Source organism: Marmota marmota, unplaced genomic scaffold, assembly GCF_001458135.2.
Source record: "Marmota marmota marmota unplaced genomic scaffold, marMar, whole genome shotgun sequence".
Classification (NCBI taxonomy): domain Eukaryota; kingdom Metazoa; phylum Chordata; class Mammalia; order Rodentia; family Sciuridae; genus Marmota; species Marmota marmota.
In genome coordinates this window covers 10,415,987-10,441,293 of record NW_025999960.1, presented here as the reverse complement: position 1 = coordinate 10,441,293, position 25,307 = coordinate 10,415,987, and the positions used below count along the sequence as shown (strand labels likewise).

General features: G+C 33.8%; 1 protein-coding gene across 10 annotated transcripts; it reads right to left on the bottom strand.

Moving 5' to 3' along the window:
* Positions 1-376: 376 nt before the first annotated feature.
* Positions 377-25,259, bottom strand: Irak4 (interleukin 1 receptor associated kinase 4). Of its 10 annotated transcripts, XM_048802567.1 has the most exons (14): positions 25,135-25,227; positions 19,742-19,860; positions 18,959-19,037; positions 18,288-18,457; positions 16,049-16,194; positions 15,073-15,255; positions 14,288-14,448; positions 13,376-13,440; positions 10,582-10,696; positions 10,068-10,177; positions 5,484-5,667; positions 4,587-4,649; positions 1,521-1,679; positions 377-1,391 (listed from the first exon to the last, which is right to left on the bottom strand). In XM_048802567.1, the coding sequence occupies exons 4-14, from the start codon at positions 18,446-18,448 to the stop codon at positions 1,356-1,358; spliced, it is 1,383 nt and encodes a 460-aa protein (XP_048658524.1). In that variant the 5' UTR covers positions 18,449-18,457; positions 18,959-19,037; positions 19,742-19,860; positions 25,135-25,227; the 3' UTR covers positions 377-1,355. The 10 variants fall into 10 exon arrangements, with proteins under 10 accessions (XP_048658524.1, XP_048658522.1, XP_048658527.1 ...); XM_048802565.1 differs by lacking the exon at positions 19,742-19,860 and having other exon boundaries at positions 25,135-25,242; XM_048802570.1 differs by lacking the exon at positions 18,959-19,037.
* Between the last annotated feature and the right edge of the window lie 48 nt (positions 25,260-25,307).

Here is a 25,307-nt window from a genome sequence, read left to right as displayed (position 1 = left end):
TTTTCAGTCATTTTTCATACTAAAATAAATTCCTTCCTTCTGTTCATCCAAAGCCATAACATTTTCAAATAATATAAACAAACTACAAATTTTAAATGTAGAAAAAATAGTTAAAAATCATTTTAAAAAGCACTAGTATAGGAAATCTCTCACTATGATAAAACAAATCAATTTCAAAAAACTAGGGCCTGATGAAATAAAGAATCTAGTGAAAATCAGTACACTGCAACCCTAGGGTATAATCATACTCTCTCTAATTTTCACACACTGTCGAATGTGTGCAGAACCTATAAATATGATGGGATCATCACAGGCAAATCATCATAGGAGTCTCTTGGTGTTCATTTTCTGTTGCACATAATAAATTACCACAATCTTAGTGGCTTAACACAACCCATTTATTATATCACAGTTCTACATGTCAAAAGTCCAGGTAACTCAGGCCCACATTCTGAAGGTCTCACACAGTGAAAATCTAGGTGTCAGCTGGAGCAGTGGTATCATCTGAAGATGCAGTACTCTTCTAAATTCTTTCAGGTTGTGGCAGAATTCAGTTCCATGTGGTTGCACAACTGAGTTCCCATTTGTTTCCTGCTGACTAATAGCTCTCATGTGCTAGAGGCCATCCTTTGGTTTTGGAAATGTTGCCCTCTCATAACATGGTACTTAGTTCTTCAAGAGCCATAGGAGAATCTCTCTTACTTCCTGAAGGGTTTACTTGACTTGTTTAGACCTATTTCAAACAGTACCCCTTTTAATACTTATAGTTAGCTCACTAGGGGCCTTAATTGCATCTGCAAAATCCCTTCAACTTTGCCATGTAATATAATCTAATAACAGCCACATCATCAGGGCAGCATCATCAGGGAATATTTAGTTTGTGGTGAATGACTGTTGAAAATAGTATAACGTGAACATGAGCCTATAAACATTTGAGTGTAATAAAATTTTATAATCACATCTGTAAACTTTAAATATTATTACCTCACTATTTACACAGTGCTTGTACATATTCTGCATCAGTTGATTTTCACGACCTCCTACCAGGGAGGCAGGAGATATCAGTCCATGTTATAGATGGAAAAAAAAAGTTTTTAATCATGTTTGGTGATGTTCAAAGGAGATGCTTCAGGGGTTATTATGTGTACTGAAGTTAATACTAAGTGGGTAGGGCTAAGTGTTGATATGGTGACTGTACTTTTATTTGTTCTATATGTTGGAGGTTCAATGTATGCTTTAATAACCACTGCATTGCATCATGATGTCTTGTTAAAGATAAAGAAGAGAATTTAGAAAAAATAGTTTAAAAAATTGTTTATATATATATAAAATCAAGGGTCCTTTCCTATACAGTTTTAAGAAGTTGTCATCTCTTGCAGCAGCTGTTGGACCTTTTAAAAAGAAAGAACAAATGAAAAACTACATTACACAGCTGGTTTGAAATGTACATTTAGGAAAAAATGACAAACCTCATCCCCTTCATTCCCTTTACTTTTTATATGAGTGCAAAAAATTGGTACCTTCTTAATGTCTGGTCTCTTATTTTTCTTTTCATGAAGACATTGACTAGCAATAGAGTACATAGCTTCAACTGAAGTGGAATCAACATCATTCATCTTTACATCAATATAATCTTCAATTGTCTTTTCTTCATCTTCAATTTCTTCTTTAATATCTAGCTTAAAAATGAGTGTTAAAATTGTGTTAAGAGCTTCAAATACAAGAGAAATAAATATCAATTTTAATTATTTAAATTAACCTATGCTTTTACTATCCTTTCACTGTCTTCTTTTATAGCACTTTTAAGAAGGGAAGATACTGGGCTGGGGTTGTAGCTCAGTGGTGGAGTGCTTGCCTTGCAAGCTTGAGGCACTGGGTTCAATCCTCACCACCACAAAAATAAATAAATTTAAAAAAGAATGGAAGATACACAGAACAAACATTAAATATTTATTTAAACCCCCTAAATACTTTTAACCTCTTGCCTTCTAATTTTTGCATTTACATGTGAGCTAATTGCTTATATGTTCCCATTAGTAGCATTTAATAGGCAGGCAGGGCAGAGTTATCTGCCTCAAGATGTGCTTCTGCTAATGCAATTCCAACTCCAAGATACATACACCCCTCTCTGCATTTGAAAAACTTCTCTATAGGTACTTAGATTGTTTCATCAAAGAGAAAAAAAGGAGAAGGCATAAGGGAGAGGCCAGGATGAAAGAATAATGAATGAGGATAGAAGTCTAGGACTATGGTGGTACAGTGGTAGCTCCCAAAACATGTCTATGTCCTAATTCCTGGAACCTGTGAATGTGACCTTATCTGGAAAAACTACATCTTTGTAGACATAATTCAATATCTTTTTTTTAAGAGAGAGAAAATTTTTTAATATTTATTTTTTCAGTTTTCGGTGGACACAACATCTTTATTTTATTTTTATGTTGTGCTGGGGATTGAACCCAGCACTCCACGCATGCCAGCAAGTGTGTTACCGCTTGAGCCACATCCCCAGCCCATAATTAAATATCTTAAGAGGAGGTCATGCTGGATTTTCCAGGTGGCCACTAAATCAAAGACAAGTGTCTGTATATGAACAAAAAGAGGAAAAAAGATATATAGAAGACAATGTGATTACAGAGACAGAGACAGGAGTGGTAGAGACATAAGTCAAGGAATGCCTTCAGAAAGTAGAAGAGGAGCCTCAGCAATGGAGAGGCACTAAGCAACTCAGTAAGTCCCTGTCTCGAAATCAAATACAAAATAGGGCTGGGGTTGTGGCTCAGTGGTTGAATGTCCCTGAGTTCAATCCCCAGTAACCCCCCTCCCCAAGAAAAAGAAGGTGAAAGAGGAAGGAAGGATTCTCCCCTGGACTCTCCAGAGGGAGTACAGCCTTGCTAACACCTTGATTTCAGACACTTGGCCTCCAAAAGTGTGACAGAATAAATTTCTGTCACTTTAAGTCTTCTACTTTGTGGTATGTTTTACAGCAGCTCAAGAAAACTAGTACAGATGTAAAAGATTACTTATAAGAAATAGAATGTAAAGATAAGAAAATTTTCTCTAGTGACATAAGGGCTTATTAAAGCATCACACTCTTAGCTATATGTGCATTAAAATCTTATTATTTTATATTGATACCATATTCAAGCCTTAAGAATGGGTGAAAAAGTATAATCTTTCCTTAAGTTTTATGATGTTCACTATTAAATGATGAAGTATAAAACTCGTGACTAAGAGAGATTCTGTACTTTTCTGTATTATATCCTCACTTAGTTTGAAGTTTTGAGGCTCTTATACATTCTGAAGAGGAAAAATATTTAGGTAATAGGATAGAAAAAGTAGGCCTTTAGACAGGTAAGCCTTGCCTAAAAAGTTTAAGCTGCAACTTAGTAAAACACTGGGTTCCATCTTTTGCCCTCTGTACCTCTTTTCTCTGACCTCCTCTATTTTTAATCTATATATTTTATATAATTCAATCCATACCCAAAGCTTTATCTATGACCTTAATTAATGGCTCAAAAATAGCATCTCCAATCCAGGATTTTCCATCAACTTCCAATAACCAATTAAACAGATAATTTTATTTCTCTGATTAAGACAAAATTTTACTTTTTAATGTGCCACTTAAAAAATTTTTTTAGTAAAAAAAAATTACTAAAACAATAACTTTAACATTGTATCTATAAATATACTGATATGAAATATTATATTGCATGTAACTTCATGATTGCATTACCAATATATCATGGAGAGCTTTATGATGTACATTTTTATAATGGACAAAATATTATAACATACAGATACTTTACTTATGGTTTCCACAAAAAGGTATGGCACCAGATCCTTGAGCAAATAAATCAATCCCTTTGATTTTCTAATTCCAATTCTAGCTACATAATCTGGTATATGAATATTTCTGATATGATTATACAGGTTTGTCCCATTTGGACACATAAATTCCAATGAAATCAGTGTGGTTATTTATCCAAGTTTAAGAAAAACTTATACATGATATTTCCATCACTCTTTAATTTCATACAAATTTCAAAATTCTTAAAAGTTGTGACATAGAAAAAAATGCAGGGCATAATTCTCCTCTAGTTTTATTTATCATTCAGCTAACTTACTTATAAATTGTCAATGAAATGTCTAATATATAAAATTAGATAATGTTTTCTAAAACTTTATAAATAATCTATAATATAAATAGAGAACATTTACTAGCAATCCTATTCTGATACAAATTTAAATGTAGTCATTTCTTTCTGAGCTAGAAAACTGTTAGTAACCACCCTGGAAAGTAAGAAATTAAGGTAAACTGGAGAAGATCTCAGAAATCATTTGGTTATATTCTAATTTCACTCACAAAGAATGTATAAGTGACTGTTCTAGGCTTCACAAATATTTCATGGCAGAGTTGAGATTAGAAATATTTAATGCTCTTTCCATATATCATTATGTATTGCCAGTAGAAATACTTGTAAAATAAAATTCCATTTCTAGATGTCAAATTTTCCCATACATAGTAAATATTTAGACAATAAATGCAAAGAGAAAAGAACTAGAAAAAAATTGAATCTTTCAGTTACTAATAACTGAGGTTCACGGTGTTCATCCACAGCTGGAAGTCCAGTGATTATTTCTAGTAAAACCTATGAAGGAAAAAAAATCCATTAATATAACACTTAGGATAACATAAAAACTAGAAGGAATATGAATCTTGATTATGAAATCTGGTTAATATTTTCTGTACAAAATATATAGCTTTTGGTATTAAAGCAGAAAGAACACAAATCATGGGCATTTCTTATCACCTTCCTTCACAGGCACCTAGGATCCCACCATGCCCCCATAAGCAATTCTTTCCTATTGTCAACTTGTAAAAGAATCAATCCAATCAACATGTGTTTCGGGAATTCCCAATCCTTCTCCAGTCTTTCAGGGTATTCTTCACAAGAGTAAAGAAAATCAAATTTGATTATCTAATCCCAATTCTCTGGCTCTTAGAAGAATCTTATGTTCTAAACACTAGACATATTCTACAACCCCATGCCTTAATGTTACAGTTCAATGAAGTCAACTATATGTGAAATATATTTGAAAAAGATTAGATGAAGAAAAAGCCCCTAATATCTCCAACACTCACACTCTGTTCCTTACTCGATCTTAGTAACTATTAAGAACAGACTAGTAGATCAGAAAATGCCAAGAAAATGGAGACTAAAGTACATATTGTATGACATGACTCATTCTATACAATGATTTAATTTAAGCTCATCCAATTCACAAAAAAATCATTTATTGCAACAATTAAAAAAACTCAAAAATATCATACATTGGGAGACATTTTCATAAACTTTCTGATATAGTCAAAGGTTAACATAAATGATTAACATCTTTAAACACAAAAGCTAAGCAAGATAGGTATCTTAAAATAATCTTTTGATTTCGTACTTGTACAAGAATGATTATTGTATGTAACTTACCACGCCAAAGCTGTAGACATCAGATTTGGGTGTTATTTCTCCTCGTAAAGCTTCAGGTGCCATATAAGCTGTTGTGCCCACAATTCTGCTAGTCATGACTGTCTGGGCAAACTTCTCAGAGGCCCGCGCAAGTCCAAAATCTGATATTTTGGCAGTAAAGTCTTCATCTAGTAAGATATTTGCACTGAAAAAATGTAAAATTTGGAGAAAAAATGTTTTCTTCCCAAGGAAGTCAAATAGTTCCTTAGATAGATATATGAAAGTATATATGCACACATGTATATACACATATATTTACATTGTTTGCCATTTTATTGTGAAATTTGTGTAAATATATCTAGGATTCAGATTACAGTCAAATAGAAAGAGGAAAAACATTTAGGAGAATAAAAATGAAATAGAAATTTCCATGCTAGTGAGAGATATTTTCATAAATATTTCACAAATAATTTTAAAAAATTTAGTTATTGATGGATCTTTATTTTATTTATTTATATGTGGTGCTGAGAATTGAACCCAGTGCCTCACACATGCTAGACAAGGGCTCTATCACTGAGCCACAACCCCAGCCCCATAAATAATTTTTTACAGGAAATTTTAATCAGCTTTTTGCTGCTGTGACTAAAAGACCTGAGAAGAACAATTTCAGAGGTGGAAACCATAACACAGGGTAACTTCCCAGTCTTCCAAAGTACCATTTTCTTTTTCTTTGTGGTTATGGGGATTAAACCCATTGAACTTGCACATACCAGCCTTCAAAGCACCATTCTAACAAAATTTTAATTTTTTTATTGAGAAATAGTATTTGTGCATCTTTGTGGGATATATTAATTATTCGATATATACAATATATAATAATCAAATCAGGGTAATAAGCAGTCCTATCTCTTTAAACATTAATCATTTTTATGTGTTGGGAATCTCATACTCTTCTAGTCATTTCAAAATATATCATAGTGTTATTTTAACCTCTAGTTACCCTACTGTGCTATAGAAGAACCAGAAGTTATTCCTCACTCTATTTTTGGTGCCCTATAAACTTCCTTCTCCCCTTCCCTTACAAGTCTCTAGTGAAATTATTCAATTCTGTTCTTATATGAGATTGACTTATTAGTTTCCAAAAATGAGTGAAAATGTGGTATTTGTCTTTCTGTGTCTAGGTTTAAAATAAATTGAAAACACCATTCTTAATTACTTTCCTAACAATACTCAATTCACTTAAAAACAAATTTCTAAAGTTATCTAAATTATTTATTACTTTGAACTATTTTTGTACCATCTGGAATCTTATAAAGGGTAAAATTATGTATAAAAGATATTAATGAATTAATGACAAGCATCCATTTATATATTCATATTTTCATTCAATAAAACCTTATTGAAAAGACTTAGTGTTATAGTATTTAAACTTGGTGCTGAATATGTGGTGGTGAATCTTAGAACTTTATCTGTGGAAAAAGCATATGAAAAATTAAAAAAAAAAAAACAGTATTACACTGGACTAGGGCTATAGCTCAGTAGCAGAGCGCTTGCCTAGCATGTGTGAGGCACTGGGTTTGATCCTCAGCACCACATTAAAATAAACAAATAAAATAAAGGCATTCTGTCTATGTACAGCTACCAAAAAATTCAAAAAACAGTATTACATGATGAGAATATCAGATACCAAATGCTGGAAAACCAATCATGTGCCAGGAATTACTGGGGAAAATTCCAAAGAGAAGGTATAAATTATACTTTGTTTTGGAGGATTATTTGAAGTTGATGGTTACATGAAGGAAAGAAAGGCATGTCAGGGAAATGAACATATACAAAGTGATGAAAACACAAGAGCATATGGTATACAGAATCAATTTAAAAACTAGTGTTCATGGAAGATGGAGTGAATTTGAACAGTATCTAAAGTTTACATAGTATGGAACTGATAATTTCAGATTTATCTTTTAGAACCATAACCTGGAAGTGTTGTAGTGAACAGGTGAGAACTGGTACAGACTTGTTTTACATTGACTAGGAAGGTTTGAAATAAAGCCAATAAAAGATAACAAAGATCTAAACAGAGGCAGAATAAATAGGAAGTGCACATTTTCAGGCACAGAAATTTGTGACAATAGGATATAGGGACTGAAAAAGCGTGAAGTTTTGGAAATGAATAAATACTGACTTCATTTGATTACAAAGGAAATACAGTTTGGGGAGCTATGGATGAATTATGGGTTTGTGTAAGCCACCTCAAAGCAGGGGCATTGCTCTTTTGAGATCTCTCATTTGCTCGTGATAGCAGGGGCGAAAAAATTCTGTCTTCCACAGAATTTATTGGTTCATACAGCTCTAGATTCAAACAGCTGCCTGGAAGTAAAAGAGACAGCAGTGTGCTCGAACTGACTTGAGGCACCAGGTGCCTGGAGGAGGAAGAAATACTGCAAAAGTTGATATGCTACCAATTATGCTTTGTTCCCCTCAGCCTCACTTTGGTTTATCTTGTAGAAGTTTCTCTCATAATAAATCCCTTTGATGTGTTTGCATATAAAATAAAGCACATGGAGCTCCCCTTTTTGTTAGAGATCAGACCCTACCAGGGCTGATTCACCCACTGAGCCCCACTATTAATCTACTAATTGAGTTTTTTGTCTTTATTTCTTATTTTTAATCACCTCATCATCTCGAGTTTAGGTAAACTGAGTAAATGTCATGCAGGTCATGATAATACAAGAAAAAGATGTTTGGTTGAAGGGATGGTTTGATTTCTAAGATAGTGACTTAGAGGCTCCAGTGGGATACTCAGGCAAGGAGTTTTGGTACAGGCACATTGAAAAATTCAGTATTAGAAGCTGATGATATTGACTTGAGAGTCACCTAGGCTACCCTTAAAGTAAACTGCCATGCTGTCTTAAACTTGCAATCCTCCTACCTCAGCCTCCCCAGTAGCTGTGATTACAAGCATACACCACTGCACCTAGCTCCACTTCTTTATCTTAAAAGAACCTTAAACACAACATGTACAAAAGAGAATTTATATTTTCATTTTCCCCAACACCACTCCAACAGAGTCCTCTTTCTATATCAGTGAATCATGCCACAATGATTCCAGAGTACAATTCCGGATGTCATAATTCCAAGAGTTATTCCTGATATTTTCCCCCCTTCACTGCCAAGATATCAGCAAAGCATGCCATCTTAATCTCTCCAATTTGCTCACTTCTCTTCAAATTAACTTCCATGACCAAGACAGTATGGTAGCCTACTAATCACCCCTTCTTACAAACTGTTCTCCATACCAGAGTCACAATGATCTTGTAAAACTTACATATTATGTCACTGCCTTACTATAATTTTAATAACATCTCATTACATTTAAGATTTAATCACATATAAAACCTTACCTTGGTCTATCAGGCCCTATAGATCTTAACTCCCTATCTATCTGTTTAATTTTATTTCAATTCTTACATCCCTTCACTTTCTACATAACAGTCAAACTTTATTTCACCTCTTAACTCATTGAACTCCTATATTCCTTCCCACTACTGATCTTACAAACATGGTTCTTTCTGTCTAGATTGTTCTCTCCATCTTCTATAGCTGCCTTCAAACTGTTCTTGCTTATTTCCTACTCATTCTTTGGATGGAGATAATATATTTCACATATACATACTCATACACACTGAACCTATACTAAACACTATGATTCTATTATTATTTTGTGATTATTCAATTGATGTCAAATTCTATATATGCCACTTTTGCTAAATTGCATCATCTACAGTACTTAGTATATAGCAGGTTAATATTGAACTAGAGAAATATAAATACATGTGATGGTTTAGATATGAAATATATCATGTGTTGCAGGCTTGGTCCCCAATAAAGAAATGTTTAGAGGTGGGGATTTTGGGATCCTCAGGAGTACTCTGACCTCATCAACTGACTGATCTATTGAGGGATTTGTAGATAATGGCATTACTGGGAGGTAGGACCTAGTTGGAAGAACTAGGTTACTGGGGTATGCCTTGCAAGGGTATTTCTCTGACTCCTTCCTTAGTCCCTCTCTCTGCTTTCTGCTGCCATAAGGTGAGCAGTTTTGTTCTGCCAAGCCTCAAGCCCAAAGCAACAGAGCCAGACGATCATGGACTGAAACCTCTGAAACAGTAAGCCAAAATACATCTTTCCTTTTCTAGTTGTTCATGTTAAGTATTTTGTCACAATGATACAAAGCTGACATAATACTTAAGAAGAAAGAGAACTGAAAAAGTACTCACGGAGGATGAAGGTGATTCAGAAAAGAGTCATAATCCAGAAACTAACAAAGAAACTATTTTCCACAAGGCAAAAGAGTTCAAGAAGAACAGAATAACATAATGTCAACAAATAAAGGGAAAAAAGTCAAGTAGGATGAGTACTAGAAATAGGTCATTGGATTTGAAATAGAGCAGATTACAGATGTCCTCATTGAGAAGAGCTTTCATGGACTTATGGAGAATGTATCCAGTTGCTTCAGGTTAAGACATGCATGTGAATAGTGAATAAACACAGTGACAACAAATTAAAGATGGCTTTCCAAAAACTTTTCACAGCTGCATTTACCTTTTAATATCTCTATGAATATGATGGTTTTCATGTAAAAAACTGATTCCATTAGCTGCACCCTGAGTAATCCTGCATCTTGTGTGCCAGGAAAGTGGTGGAGTACCATCCTTATGAAGAAACAAACCAATTAAAAAAAGAAAAAAAATCTATAGAAAATATGTAACTCAATATTTTTTCTAGGCAATAACTGAAAAATGCTATCACTAAGAATTTAGGTCTATAATTTTTTAAGTTGTTAAAATATGTCTAAATAAGATCAAATGGAGGTTAGCATTTCTTATTTGAAGATAAAAATATATAAGAGCATTTCAACATCTAACCTTGACTAGTAATTTTAGGTGATCACCTAACAGACTGGCAATCCTACTTGTTTACATATCAACTAGACAGCTTTTATAGAGCAAGAAAAATATTAAGATTAGTGTAATTTAAATGATCCTGTACAAAGTAAATATTAATATTCTAACACAGAAACAGAAAGCCAAATGATATGATGAACAAAATATCTTACCAAGCAACACAGTCTGTCTAGCAATGAACCGTTGGGCATGTAAACGTATACTAAGCAGAGATCATCGCCATCACTTGAGAAACCAAGTAGTTCTACCAAATTTTCATGTTGACACCTATGACAAAAAATTTTCCATGTAGATCATTATAATATCTATTTGTAAATATTCAATTTAGTGTTTCAACAGAAAAAAGATCAAGAAAATAGTATGTTATATATCAAATATATTATATATCTATGTATTAATTATATAACCATAATTTTCTGTAAATGGTTCTCTCTTCTGAAATACTGATCAATGTTAGAAGCAAAACCTCTTTCTATTTTATAGTGAAAATTCAATAATTTGGCTCATTAGAACTTGTCATAACTTGGTTAAAGATTAGGTTGATGCCTGTATTTGTTCAGTACAATTTTCAATAGTATAAAGAAGATTTTTAAGAAGTCTGCTCAAACTTTTATAATACTCTCAAGAATTCTCTAACACACCAAAATATTTTATCACACAATAAAGCACTGATTTATAGGCCAGATCTTTAATCACATCTAAATTATACATGTCTGATCTTTCATCACATCTGATTGTCTGATATCTATATCTATATATCTATATATCTATATCTATATCTATATCTATATATCTATATCTATATATATATATATCTATATATATATATATATATAGATATATATATATATACCTGAGGGTAATAAAACTGAAGAGAAGTTACAGTATAACACAACTTCATGGATTTCTGGTTCAGCTTAGAGAAAACAGAGCTGAGTTCAAAGTCAAGTTGAAAATCTAGCTCTGCTACTTCTTAGATATGTGACCCGTAGCAGGTCAACAACCTCACTGAGACTCAGCTCCTTTATTTGCTAAATGCAGAAAATAGTAGCTAATTGGTAATATGAACACTTATAATTAAATGAATAAATATACAAGAGCCTAGAAACATACCTGGCACATATGTACTCCTTCCAAGTGCTTACTCACTTTGTTCATTCAAAATGCTTGATACTTCTAACATTTCCTTATAGCAAATAAATTATCTCTACCTTCATTAATATTTTAAGAAATATAAATTTAAAAAAATAATTGTTTCATTTTCCACCAAACTGGCACATTTTAAATATTAGTAGTTAACATTTACTGAATTTATACTATCCTTAAGGTATTGTGATGATTCACTTGCTTTGTTTTATTTAATCTTCACAACAGGGTAATATTATCCAATTTTACAGATTAGAAAACTAATGGACAGAGAGTAAAGAAACTTGGTCAATGTCATTCTACTAGTAAGGATCAGAGATTGGCACATATCAAAAAAAATAATAGGCAATGGTGATTAGGTAGCAATGATATTTACACTGCTAGTAGAAGTAAAATGATCACAACTTGGGGTAGAGGGTGTAGCTCAGTGGTGGAGCATGTGGTTAGCATGAGTGAGACTCTGGGTTCAATCCCCATCATCAGAAAAATTAAATAAATTACATTACTTATCTATAAAAAGTCATTTGAACATGTATTTGGAAAGTCTTTAGAAAGTTAATGTAATCTGACCTGGTAAGTTTTTTAGGAATTTATCCTGATGAAATAAGCCAAAATGTATTTAAACATTTAAAGATCTTTGTGATCCTTAAAGGATCTTTGATTTGTAATACTGAAAATTAGAAAAAAAATCTAGTAGGATAATGGTTAAGTAAGATATGGTCTTTATAAATGACAGAATGTTACAAATAATTTAATTTTTTAAAAATTTATTTTTAATGACATGGTAAAAATGCTACAACATCATGAAACAAGTACATCAGAATATTTGCAATGGTTACCTCTGAGTTATATATTTAAGAGTTGGTTTTGATTATTTAAAAAAAACATTTTCCTATATTTCCCAGTTTATCTACTTTGAACAAATTACTTTTACAACTGGAGAACTAGAGGTATGAGTAGAGAGAACAAATTTTCTTTTTTTCAGTGTGCATTATTTTTACTATACCTGAATCAATTTCAGTTTATTAAATATTTCTTGAGATTAACCAAATAGAATTGGTAATTTATAGCAATGGGCCTCGGGGATATAATTTGGTAAATCCCATTAAGATCCAAATCCAGAGCTCAGGCTCTGGAATCAGATCTGGATTTGAATCCTATCTTTTAACATTTACTGTCTATGTGACCTTGGGCAAGTTATTTAACACTTCTAAATCTTTCTTTGTTTTAAAGGGAGGTTGTAAGAGTTGTCCTGAGAATTAAATGAGTCAATATAAATAAAATATGTAACACAGTGCCCAGCATATTGTATACACTCAAATGTCAATCAGTATAAGTACTAAATACATTTCTGATTTGTTTCTCCTACCTTTCTTGATAATGTCAACAATTTCCCAGCATTCTAGGTCAAAGTATTCTAAATATCTTTGCGTATAATGCTTCCCTAGTTACTTTATGATTGTTATCTAAGGGTCTATTATTCTGTAAAGCTTTTTTAAAAGTATGTCTACAATTAATTTTTCATGAATTTTGAGTGCAGAAAACATAATAATGGAAAACTGCTGAAATTCCATGTAACTTTGATATGATTTTAAACTAACTCCTGTTTAATCTACAAGCATATGAGTGTATGCAGTCATAGAATTGAGCCAATAGTACTTATCTAAACCCTTTACTTTGATTTTATATAACTGCATTTGGAAATATCCATAGCTCATGGTACACTTTGGTAAAGAAACCAGGTTCCTTGTACCTTAACTGGTTCCTTTCCCCTCCATCACACTGCCAAGTAATACTTACTTTGCCATTACTTTTATTTCTTGATCAAATTGTTTTTTCAATTCTTCAGTACTAATGTCTACCATCTGAAAAAATAATATGCAGTTTAATACAGTATCATTACCCATGGCTTCTAAAGCTGAAGCAGCTCAAGAAATAGCTGGCTGATCTGCTTTCTTTAAAACAATAAGGTACTACTTTCCTTATTTATAGAACAACTGATATATAGAAATTTTAGTGTTTTGCTCAAGGTCCATGGTTTATCAGAGAACAGAAAAAAAATTATGAGCCTCCCTAAGTTACTGTGGAAACAAAATAGAATGAGACTTCACTGCATAGAAATTTTTAAGTAACAGAAAGCTGGCAAATTTGAATGCAAAAGGAAAATAAAATATTTGAAACATATATGAGAAAGAATGACAATGTATATATATGCGATCTATTAATATTTTTAGGATATAACAACAGATTTAGAGTATAACAAATCAAAAAGTAAGGGGTGAATATGTAAATAGAAATGGGAACAAAGAATATAGACAAGAAGATTTCTAGTCTTGATACATATTTTCTAAACTATATTTTTAAACAAGAAAAGTAATACAAAATATATATATATTTTCTTAGTATCATTTTTATTTTGATTACTCATGAGGTACAATGTGGCACAGGATTTCTCAATTTTATTTTGCACATCTCTCAAAATTGTATGTATGATCATATGCATGTGTGCAAAATATTTTTTTCTAGGGATGGGGTCCATACCTCTCAATTGAATTTTAAATGATAAGGACTACCAGCTTTAGGAAGGCATTTATTAGAAGAAAATACATGGTGAAATAACATATTTCCTAAAGATTAACGTAAAGCTTGTTATATCACATACCAGGAAGCAACTATTCCTTTCATTCTTTTCCTCCTAAAAACATTACTTACAGCTGCCAGCTTCTTCACTGCCACTGCTGTGTTGTTCACATAGCCTTTATATACAACTCCAAATCCTCCCTCTCCCATTTTATTGCCACCAACAGAAATGGGCCGTTCATCAAAATTATTTGTGACATTCTTCAATTCATAAAATGAAAAACTATGAAAACCTAAAATGCCAATAAAATAAGGAAAAAGTGACTAAATAAAAAGGAAATTTGTTTTAATAATTTTGATGTTTTCTCAACTTAATATTCCGTACATATGCAAATACAAAAGAAAAGACAGGACAGATGGGATGGGGTAAAACCATGTTTAAAACACAAATTTTAAACTTTATTATGAAAATTATGCTTAGTGATCTTATCAACCAAACATTCTAGTTACTACCCAAAGTGAAGTCACATAATTTCTTTAAAAAAATGTCATTGCAAGTTATGGAAATATTTACTTATTTTTCCCTAGTTTCTATGTTTTGTTTTTGTGGTACTGGTTCTCAAACCCAGATGCATGCTAGTCAAGCACTCTACCTTTGAGCTATATCCCCAGCCTACCACTTTCTATGTTGTTTTTTGTTTTTGTTTATTGCATATCTTTACCTCTAATCACTGATACTTGTTAATGCAATGAAGATAATACATAATAAATGAAGAGGGAAAAAAAACCCATGCAAGAGCTATTGCCAGTGTGCCTTTGACAGCTAAACAAATGAAAGAAGGAGAAATTTATTTTAAAACAGTGATTGTCATCCTGACAAATTTACTAGTAAAGAGAGCAGTGAAAATGTTACTTACGTGCATCACTAAATTCTAAACTTTTATTTTCTGGACTTGAAGAGTCAGGTAGCACATGGTTTTGTTCAAGATTCTGCACAGGTATCACAGATGTCCTGTCTTTTTCATAGAAAGGCATCTGTTTCTGCTGAACTGTTGTAGCTTCTGTACAAGGTACAGCATGAACAGTTTTGGGAACAGCATCTGCAAAACAGAATAAAAAACATACAGAATAAGAAACACTTATTCCTTCTATAAGAAATTGTGTGTAAAAAAGTTCAACTAGGAACTCAGTTTAATTAATAACATTTGAATTTTCAGAGGTTGGCACTATATTTTGACAGCATACATAAGAAGCTACCTAGTAAGAACTTGTCAGTCACAATAAAGATTGGTACAGTAAGGCAGAGTTTACAAAATGTGGCTCATGTGCCACCTGCACCAGAAACACTGAAGTACTTGTTTAAGAACATAGACCTTGAATCTAACTCCAGAATTTCTGACTAGGTCTGGAAAAGACCTCCTTGTTCAACAAGAACCCCAAATGATTCTTATGCACAATAAAGATTGAGAACCACTGGTATAAAGGGCGTCAAAGGGAGAAAGTTAAGGTTATAAGGAAGATAACTAGACACTAACACACTACAATGCAGTGTGGGGAAATCATGATGATAGAGTGTCATCAAAGTGGAATTTGAAGGTGGAAAAAACAAGAGCTCAAAAGAATAATTTCCTACAGCCTACACAAGTTCTGAACTTCCCGATGGCACAGAATTATCTAATTTTAATGGTGGAGATCAGACTCACTTTAGCAGCAGTCTGAAGTGTCCTGTGTCTGCTTGTTAAAGAGTTTGGGAGAGCTGAAAGAATGAAAGGAATTCTTAAATGTAAGGTTCATTTAATATGAGAAAGAAAGTAAGAGTAAGTAGAAATGTTTCCATTTCTGCCATTTGTCTTTCTACCCTAATTGTTGATACCCTGGTCACACTCAGTTTACCTGGAAGCAAAAGACTTGCAGGAGCAAAAAACTCATTTTGGATCAAAAGATCCACAAGATCACCAACTGTGCAATTTGTGGTACCCCAGTCAAACAGTAATTCACAAGTGGGACTTTTTCCAGTTTGAAGTAATGCTTCAAATCTCCTTAAAAGCAAGTAACAAAGAAACAAATTAGGATATAATTTGAGTTCATATGAAAACAGGAATTAGCCTCCTTTCTCCTTGTCTTGCTTACAGAACCTCCTATAAAATTAAAGGGAAGGGATAACAGGAGAACAAGCAAAAATTACCACAAGCCAGGAAGGAGAGGCAGGAGAAAAGATGCTGAAGATTATGATAATAAAAGTTAACATTTACTGAGTACTTAGTAGGCTACAGGATGCAAATGCATGAACTTGTTTAAGGATATTATGATTACCATTTTAATTAACTAATGAGAAATCCAAAGTTGGTCTGGTAGAGTAACCAGTCCAGGGTCACACAGCCAATAAGATACATCCAAGGTGAGATCCAAATTCAGATTTCTCTTCACATAAGGATGTACTTTCAACATACTAAGCTATATTACTTCCTTCATGACTTATTAACTAAATTAATTTTTATTTATTTAATTTTAAAAAATAAATCCACCTTCTTAATTAAACAAATAGAATATGTACACGTTCAGGAAATTACTCCTTTGATTTTAACTATACTTAATATTTAACTAAATTGAAAGAAAACAGAGACCTTTTTCGTTCAGTACTTTAAAATTAAAAATTAGTTTCATGAAGTAACATTTAAAAACTTAATCAATATAACTTTCTCTGTTTTTCCTCCAACTATTTTATTTGGAAAATTTCAAACCTACAGAAAAGCTGAAAGAATAATGCAATGACCAACCATTTACCTACCCTTCGTCTAGATTCACCAACTGCTAACATTTTGCTAATCTGGGTTCTTGAACATACTGGTTTTTCAATCTCTGTGAGTGTGACAGTGTTTTAAGTGTAAAACAGATGTCTTGCATAATGTATCACAATCTATATTTACCTTACTACTTTCTCATGATTAAATTCAGGTTAAAATTTTTGGTAAGAACACTACGTAGGTGACAATGTACCCTTCTCACTGTGTCATATTCAGAGGTAAAAAAAAAATGCCATTTTGTGTCATTACTGTTGATCACTTGTTTAAGGAAGGTTTCTTTATGATAAAAGTAACTTTTCCCTTCTTAAGTAACTTGAGAGTAATATGTGGATATCTTGTACATCTGTTCATCAACAACCTTTATCTTATGCTTTTAAGTTCAATGATGAACCAATTATCATTAGCGGTTGTAAATTTGTAACTTTCTGATTTTATCACTATTTTAATCATTATTTCCTGGCATTATTCTCTAAAGAAGAGCTCTTTTCCTATCCCTCTCCCACAACTATCAAGTTTTAAATAGTAATATCAACAAACTATCTTTAAAAAGTAGCTTTCACGTTTTAAACTTGATGCTTTCACAAGTAATTTAAGATGTTTAAGCCTTCATATCAGCAAATATTTTGGAAGGACTAATACAGGTGTCAAGGCTTTAGATTCTTTGCCAGGTGATTGTTGAATACCAAAAATAAATTTCATTTTCTCTTGCTTTCAAAGACAGATTTTGACATAGGTCTTAATTGTAGTGACTGACAAAAAAAACAACAACATATTTTACACTAAGAAAAAAATGAGTACAAACAAAGAATGTAAATCATGTGAAGCTAGTGTTGAAAAATTCTGGGTATGATCTAAGAATTACATTTGTAGATATGAACACTTACAAGTTAACAGCCTTAAAATCAATTTGAAAAACTGCCAAAATACATTGGTAAGGGTGCTTAGAGATTCACACACTTAAAAGTTTAAACTCCAGAATTTTACTAGATTTTTACAACAGTCTTATGTTCCTTCAATCTGAAAATTCAAAGTGTAAAACAGAGTGACAGAGAACTAGAGCAAAGGTGAGACTCTTTACTCTAACTCAAAAACTTATTTTGAAGATCGCAATATTAGCCCAGCTGACAAGTTGAAGAATGAAGCAAAAATTGCAAAAGGAAAAGAAGAAAACAAAAAGGGGTGACTTATTACCCACAATAGAGAGGTTCACTTCCTAAATTCAATGAGTCAATAAAATTAAAGGGAAGGGATAGCAGGAGAACAAGCAATTAATAGGTATTTCTACCTACTAATGTAAAAATTTCAAAAGAAAAAGAATTTTATGTTACCTTATGTGAAACTGATTGTATCTATCATCACCAGATGGTTTTTTAATAGCTATAGCTAATTTCTTCCATCCTTCTTGAGGATCAATAAAATCTGACAACTTTCTCATTAGGCCAGCATTGAGGCAGCGCACATATGTTGATGGTGTTATGGGTTTGTTCATCTTCTATTCCTGAAATATGAAAAAATTCTCATTAAAATTTTACAGTAGTTTTGGAGGTGATATCTGTGAGCTCATATATCATACTTTGCTATACTGCACGAAATGTTGGCAACTGATTATAACACAACAAAGCAACACTCCAAAGTCAACTAGTTGATGTCCTAAGAAGAAATCCAAATTAAAATGCATTTTCAAGTTGTCCTCTGGTTTTGCTTTATTTTTCCATCTACAAATATCAATAAAAACAGTAGGACTTTTTTTCTGACACTGATATTTGCCAAGTGAAATTAATACAACGAAGCAAAAATTTTAACTTTATCTGAAAAATTTCTGTGAGTATGTTTGGGAATCAAGTCTATTTATCTTTCCATTTAAAATACAATTTTTTCTGTCAACACTTAACTATTAAAATCTATCCAATATTCTTTGGTAAAAGTGAAAAGTAAATATACTGAAATAATTTAATAGCATTAAAAGATATATGGCCCAGATGATTGTGGTGGCACTTGCCTATAATCCCAGTGGCACAGGAGGCTGAAGTAAGAGGATCACATATTAAAGGCAGGCTTGGCAACTTAGTGAGACCCGTCTTAAATAAAAAAAAAAATTGAAAAGGTTGGGGATGTAGCTCAGTGGTAGAATACCCCTGGGTTCAATCCCCAGTACCACATATACACAAACACATACACAGAAAATATGGTCCATTCACATACTTTGTTAGCATGCTCTTCCTTGACCCCTTTACTCCTGCCAGCCTCACCTCCTCGACTCCTGGTATTAGGGATTAAAACCAGTGGTACTTTACCACTTATCTCCATCCCTGGTTCTTTTCATTTTTTCATTTTGAGACAGGGTGTCCCTAAGTTTCTGACACTGGCCTCTGAATTGTGATCTTCCTACCTCAACTTACCCAGTGGCTGGGCTTGTAGGCCAGCCCTACCACACCCGATCCCCTACACATACTTTGAGTCCCTGAGATCTGCCTCACCACAATTCATTTCCTACTAAGCCAAAATATGTGGTTTGCCATTTCAACACCTCTCTAAACAGAACCTTTATTTCCTCAATCTCCCTTTTCTTCTATAACTTTACTCTGGAGATCAGAAGCCAGGGATAAGTCTCACAAGTTTACTTGTTTACCAGACCTGTAGAATACAGCTGTAAAGAACTAGATAATGGAACAGACTGGTGTGAACACCAGTTTATGACAATCCCTTTTCAACTGGACATTCAATGCTATTATTTTTTACTTCTCTTGTGTCATTGTTCTTAGTGACTATTTCATACTTTTACCTCTCTATGTAGCTTTAACTTTTTTCATGCCCTTCATTCTCAGTAGATGGTGATCTTTTCTTCCAATGACTCAAGACAGATATTTTTCTGTCAATTATTTTTGCTTCCCTTTATTTTTTCTTGAAAATACAAAACAATGTATTAACAGAGTAAATAATACATTCATAGGATAAAAAATTAAAAAAATTATAAACAACAGTAAAAAGCAAAGTCTCTGTATCATAGGCTTCTAGGTCAATATTCACTTCTTCTCTTTATCTTCCCTTGACCACCATATCTAAATAGGTTTACCTGTTCTCTACCTAGTTATCTTTCATCACTACACATATTTAGTTGTTACTTCATGAGTTCAGGGACCATACTGATTTTATGAATTAATATATACCCAGACACTTGCACATTGTAGATACTGGTGTTCTGTGCTTATTTTAGGAATAAACAAATTATTGCCCAGTACCTTACTAGGTGAATTATGTATTTCATTTAATCCTTTCAGTAACTAAGACAATTTTGCCACTTTTATACTGCATAGTAGTAACTGAAAGATCAGGAACTTGAACTCATTTGGAACTCTTGAGTCCAAAATTCATGCCATATAACCCTGCTTCTATAATTGATGTATTGTTCATATCACTCTCTTTTCTAGAGGGACCATTCCCTTCCTTTTATTCATTTATACATTCATCAAACATATGCATCAGGCTTTATCCCAAAGAGAAAATCTTTGTTCTTAAGTTGCTCAGTCTAGCAGAGAATACAAACAATTAAAATCAATGATAAACAAAGAGGTATGTTTAGAGTGTTATGTGGCCCAGAGAAGGAGCATCAAGCAGAGGCAGTCAAAATCAGGTATATTAGGACATATTTGGTTTGGTGTCATATATTATGATATATTTGGCTGAGTGAGAGGTTAGTAGGATGAGTGAAAGGTTATGATAAACCCAAAAGGAAATTCTGTATAGAAGGAACAGTCTGGAAAAAGATGAGGAAAGCATGGGTTAGGCTCAAATAATATCTATTATAGCTGGACCACAAGGTGTATGTGATATAGTTAAGAGAGATGAAGTTGGAGAAACAGGAGGGCTAAATCATTACGTGCTCTGTAGGCTAAGACAAGGAGTTTAAATTAGTATTAAAAGTTTCAGAGGAGCAACTTCATGATTTTTAAGAAGAGGGTATTGTATGATCTTTGTTAAGTGGATTCCTCTGGATAAAAAAATTAAAGAGATCAGTCAAGGTCAAGAGACCATATCAAGGCAAGGAGACCAGTTTGAAAACATCTGCAATAATCTGGATGAGCAGAAATGAAAGCCTGAAAAAAAAAGTATACTTTCAGGTAATAGACAAAAAAAAGATGAAAAAGTTTAGAGACCAAATCAAAACAATTTCATAGCCAGGCAGAGTGGTGCACACCTGTAATGCCAGTGGCTTGGGAGGCTGAGGCAGGAAGATTGAAAGTGCAAAGCCAGCCCCTGCAATTTAGCAAGGCCCTGGAGACACTGTCTCAAAATAAAATAAATAAATAAATAAATAAATAAATAAAGGCCCGGGAATGTGGTTCAGTGGTTAAGTAGTTCTGGGTTCAATCTCCCATATCAAGAAGAAAGAAAGAAAGAAAGAAAGAAAGGAAGGAAGGAAAGGAAGGAAGGAAGGAAGGAAGGAAGGAAGGAAGGAAGGAAGGAAGGAAAGAAAGAAAGAAAGAAAGAAAGAAAGAAAGTAAAAAAGAAAGAAAGAAAGAAAGAAAGAAAGAAAGAAAGAAAGAAAGAAAGAAAGAAAGAAAGAAAGAAAGAAAGAAAATTCATAAGAGATCAGAGATTAGAGGAAAGGGAAAGTGAGAGAATAATGAGAGGATGCCTGGATTTTGTGAAATACCTATTTCTGGCACCATCTAGGAAAGGTGGCATCAAGTAGCTATATGCATGTCTGGAGCTTAGCAGAGAGGTTTCAGCACAGAATGCTCACTTATCTATTCTCATTTATGAATTGAGGGGCTGGGGTTGTGGCTCAGGGGTAGAGCGCTTGCCTAGCATGTGTGAGGCACTGGGTTCAATTCTGAGCACTGCATATAAATAAATTAATAAAATAAAAATGCATCAACATCTAAATTTAAAAAAATTTATGAATTAAGAGCATATTTGCATATACAGGTGAGAAAACAAGTTAAAAATAAATTTGCCAATTAGCGAGCAACATATAGAATGGGAAGGAATGAAGTAAAAGAAGCAATTTAAAAAGTACTTGATAAGTTATGGAGGCAAAAAGAAAATCAGGACAGTACCATATTAGATTTATAGGATGGGGACTGATTGGTGTCCATTCTAGAAATCTAGAGAGGTCAAATAAATACCAATTGGTATGTAAAATTTGGAAACCTGAAGGATAGTGGTGACTTAAGAACAGTACAGTGAACAGTGAATGAATGGTAAAAATAGATTTTCCAAGATGTCCATCTATGAAGAGAAGGAGAGGAACAGGGGAAGGGAATTGAAGAAGGAAAAGAAGCTGAAATATGGAATCTAAAGTTGTATCAATGAACACTGCACATTAAAATCCACTGCACTCAATGAATCTTTTATCCATATGTGATTTGGACCTTACAGACTTTATGAAAGAGTTTCAGGGACCCCAATCACATTTTGAGAGCTGCTGGTTAAGAGTTTAAGGCTTAAGCTGGTTGTTGACACAAATGAGATAGTGAAAAGGTCAGTGCTGAGCAGAAGGAAATCTCTTCCTCTGAATCTAAAAAGAAGAATAGAGGGAGAGCTCCCACACAATGTCATTTCCTCTATGAAGTAGGACACAAAGTCATCTAGGGCTAAGTAAAAGCTCAAGCACCTTAAGAGTCAGCTACTCCTCTGAGTCCAACTCAGAAGGTAGTATTGGCTTTTCCTGATAATCAACTCTTTTGCTCCAAAATGTCACCTGATCATTCTTCTATTACAACAATTATTATATTTTATTGTGTTTCTGTCTTCCCTGCTTGTGTATTCTCCTGGGTAGCAATTCAACCAAATTTACTTCAGCAGCTACAGAAAACATTTGTGTTGAATGAAAGGATGATATTTTTAAATTAAGAAATCCTGTCTACGTATAGATTATGCAGTTGTCTCCTTCAAGTTATTTTCCCTTATTTATCCAGATTTCTCTAAACTGTAAGAAATACATGATTGACAAAGCTAGAAAGGTACAAATGCTCAATAATTCTAAAAACTACAGCTAAAATGCAGGGAATTGAGAACAAAAACAGGCTACATCATGGTCAGAAATAAATTTTGTAGCTCTCCTGCACCCAGATTTCCAGCTGAGATGATAGTGTAGGGACATCAGGAGAATATAAACCAAAATATTAACAGTGGTTATCTCTTGATGATTATTTTTATGGTGATTTTAATTTTGCTTTTATGGCTTTTCAATAATGAAAATAAACTGTATAGAAAGTATCATCTTTTTTAAACTCCTTAAAATGTACTTTGATGTACTCTGCATTAATAGAAGTGGTGCTGGATCTATAAGTATCCTTATGATTATTTTCTCATATTACTAATTTCTATGGTGAAGACAAACCATTCATATTTTCAAATAAGACAATGAGGACAAGTATACTAGATGAGGTGGCAATATACTAAAATCGATGTCTGCTTGTGGAATCCAAATGCGTTTCTGTTCATATGCCCATAGTATGCCCCAAGAGACTTCAAAACATTTTTGTCAAATGAATTAATACAGTTTAAGACTGTGATAAAAGGAGGGGAATGTATAGGGGTTGGAGAATGATGGACTTTGGGTTTGCATGGGTGTGGGAACAATTATTTTTTGACAGAATTTATTACATAACATTGTTTTTAAAAGTAATGCACAGAAATATATGTAACCTCAATATTTACAGTAGTGTTGAAGGGTTACTGGTTGGGTACAAACTAATAGATATGAGAATATAGCTGAGTTTTTCAGATGCTGGTAGTCTTATTTAATCAAGCACAGTACGTTTTAATATATTTGTAACCCTTCTAAAATACATTATTTGCTTTCATATGCTCTTAGCAAAATATGCCAGATAGTCATTAATGTTTATTTTTGAACACCTCAATATCATCACCAAATACAAAAACTGATGATAACTCCCTACAAAATTCTACAGGGTAGCCTTTTTCAAACTGGGATATGTGCTGGCATATCATAAATAAACATGTATCTTTTTAAAAAAATGACTTAACTCAATGGTAAGTAATTTAAAATGTTTGGGGTATTTAAAAATTATATGTCATTCATTCATCAAATATTTACAGAGTGTCTCTTTGTGCTGGAAGGCTCCTGGAAATAGAGCTTTAGGACAATTGGGTGGGGGGGAGAATTAACTGCTGGAACTTATATTCTAATAAAGAAGTCAGGGAATAAGCAAATGAATGAATTCTATAGTATGTTGAAGTAAGGACACAGAAGCAGGAAAAGACAAATTAGGAGAGTGTACCAACAATCTGATGGGAAATGCTGGCAGCTTGGATTAGTGGGTAGAGCAGAGAAGCTGCAGAAGATCCAGGATGCTGGTATATTCTGAGGTACAGCCAATAGAATCTTGTGTGCTGATGAGAGGAGGCAGAAGATAGCACCAAGGTCTTTGGACTTGAACACATTTCCTGACATATACTGACAGGAAGACTGTGGAAGGAGTAAGTTTGTTCTGAAAGATCAGGAGGTCAGTTCGGACAAATAGAAATCAAACTTCCCATGAATGTTTAGTATGAAAACAGGAGAATAAAAGAAATATGAATTTTCCAACAGACGTCTAAAGGATCACTACCAGAAAGGGAAAACGACAGATTTTAATATCCTGTGCTTTTAAGGCGCTTGGGGCAGGCAGGTTTTTGAGGTACCAATAGCGTTAGTTTCCATTCTCAGTGGCTAAAAGTATTTTCTCAGGGTTTGCTTTTTATCCTTTTGTGTCTTTTGCTTCCTTGTCGTCACGTATGTTCCAAATCTGGTAATGTACTTATCTGATCCTACAATGCCTCTCCACTTTCTAATTGGAATCTTGAAAGCCAGAGAAACTTTTCCCCGCCACAAGCATCTCCGTGAGTGCTGACTTGACTTCCTGGTTCTGAGGAAAAAGGCTCAGGAACACACACCCTGGGAGCCAAGAAACAGAGAGTGTCTGAGCCAACATATGGCTGGGTGACGCCCCTCCACGCCACAGGTTCGTGCTCTGGTTTGACGAACTTCTGGATCCCCAGGGACCCACCAAGCTCTGTCCATGCAGCCTATTTCCTAACTTTTCTTACTTTGATGGTAAGGCGATTTACGTTCTGCAGCGGTCCCGCGACAACCCTGAGCAAAGAGAATGAGGCTTGACTCCCACAACCTTCCGAGAAGGAGATGCACAGGCCGGAAATCCTTACCTGCCGGGGAGTCAGGTGGGAGGCACTGACCCGACACCGCCAGGCCGAGCTAGCAGTGGAACGCCAGCGCACCCGGAAGCGCTGGAGAGGGGAGGTGCCATTCTGAAGGCCACGCCCCCTGATTCCTCTAGGTGCCTGTAGGCGGCTCTACGACTGGAGAAACTCTTGCGAAG

Coding starts and splice junctions, on each gene's coding strand:
- Irak4 (XM_015493237.2), bottom strand. CDS start 18,448: ATGAACAAACCCATAACACCATCAACATATGTGCGCTGCCTCAATGCT. Junction 14,449..15,072: donor TTTAGAATTTAGTGATGCAC/GTAAGTAACATT, acceptor TTGGCATTTTAG/GTTTTCATAGTTTTTCATTT. Junction 10,697..13,375: donor GAAATAAAAGTAATGGCAAA/GTAAGTATTACT, acceptor TTTTTGTCATAG/GTGTCAACATGAAAATTTGG.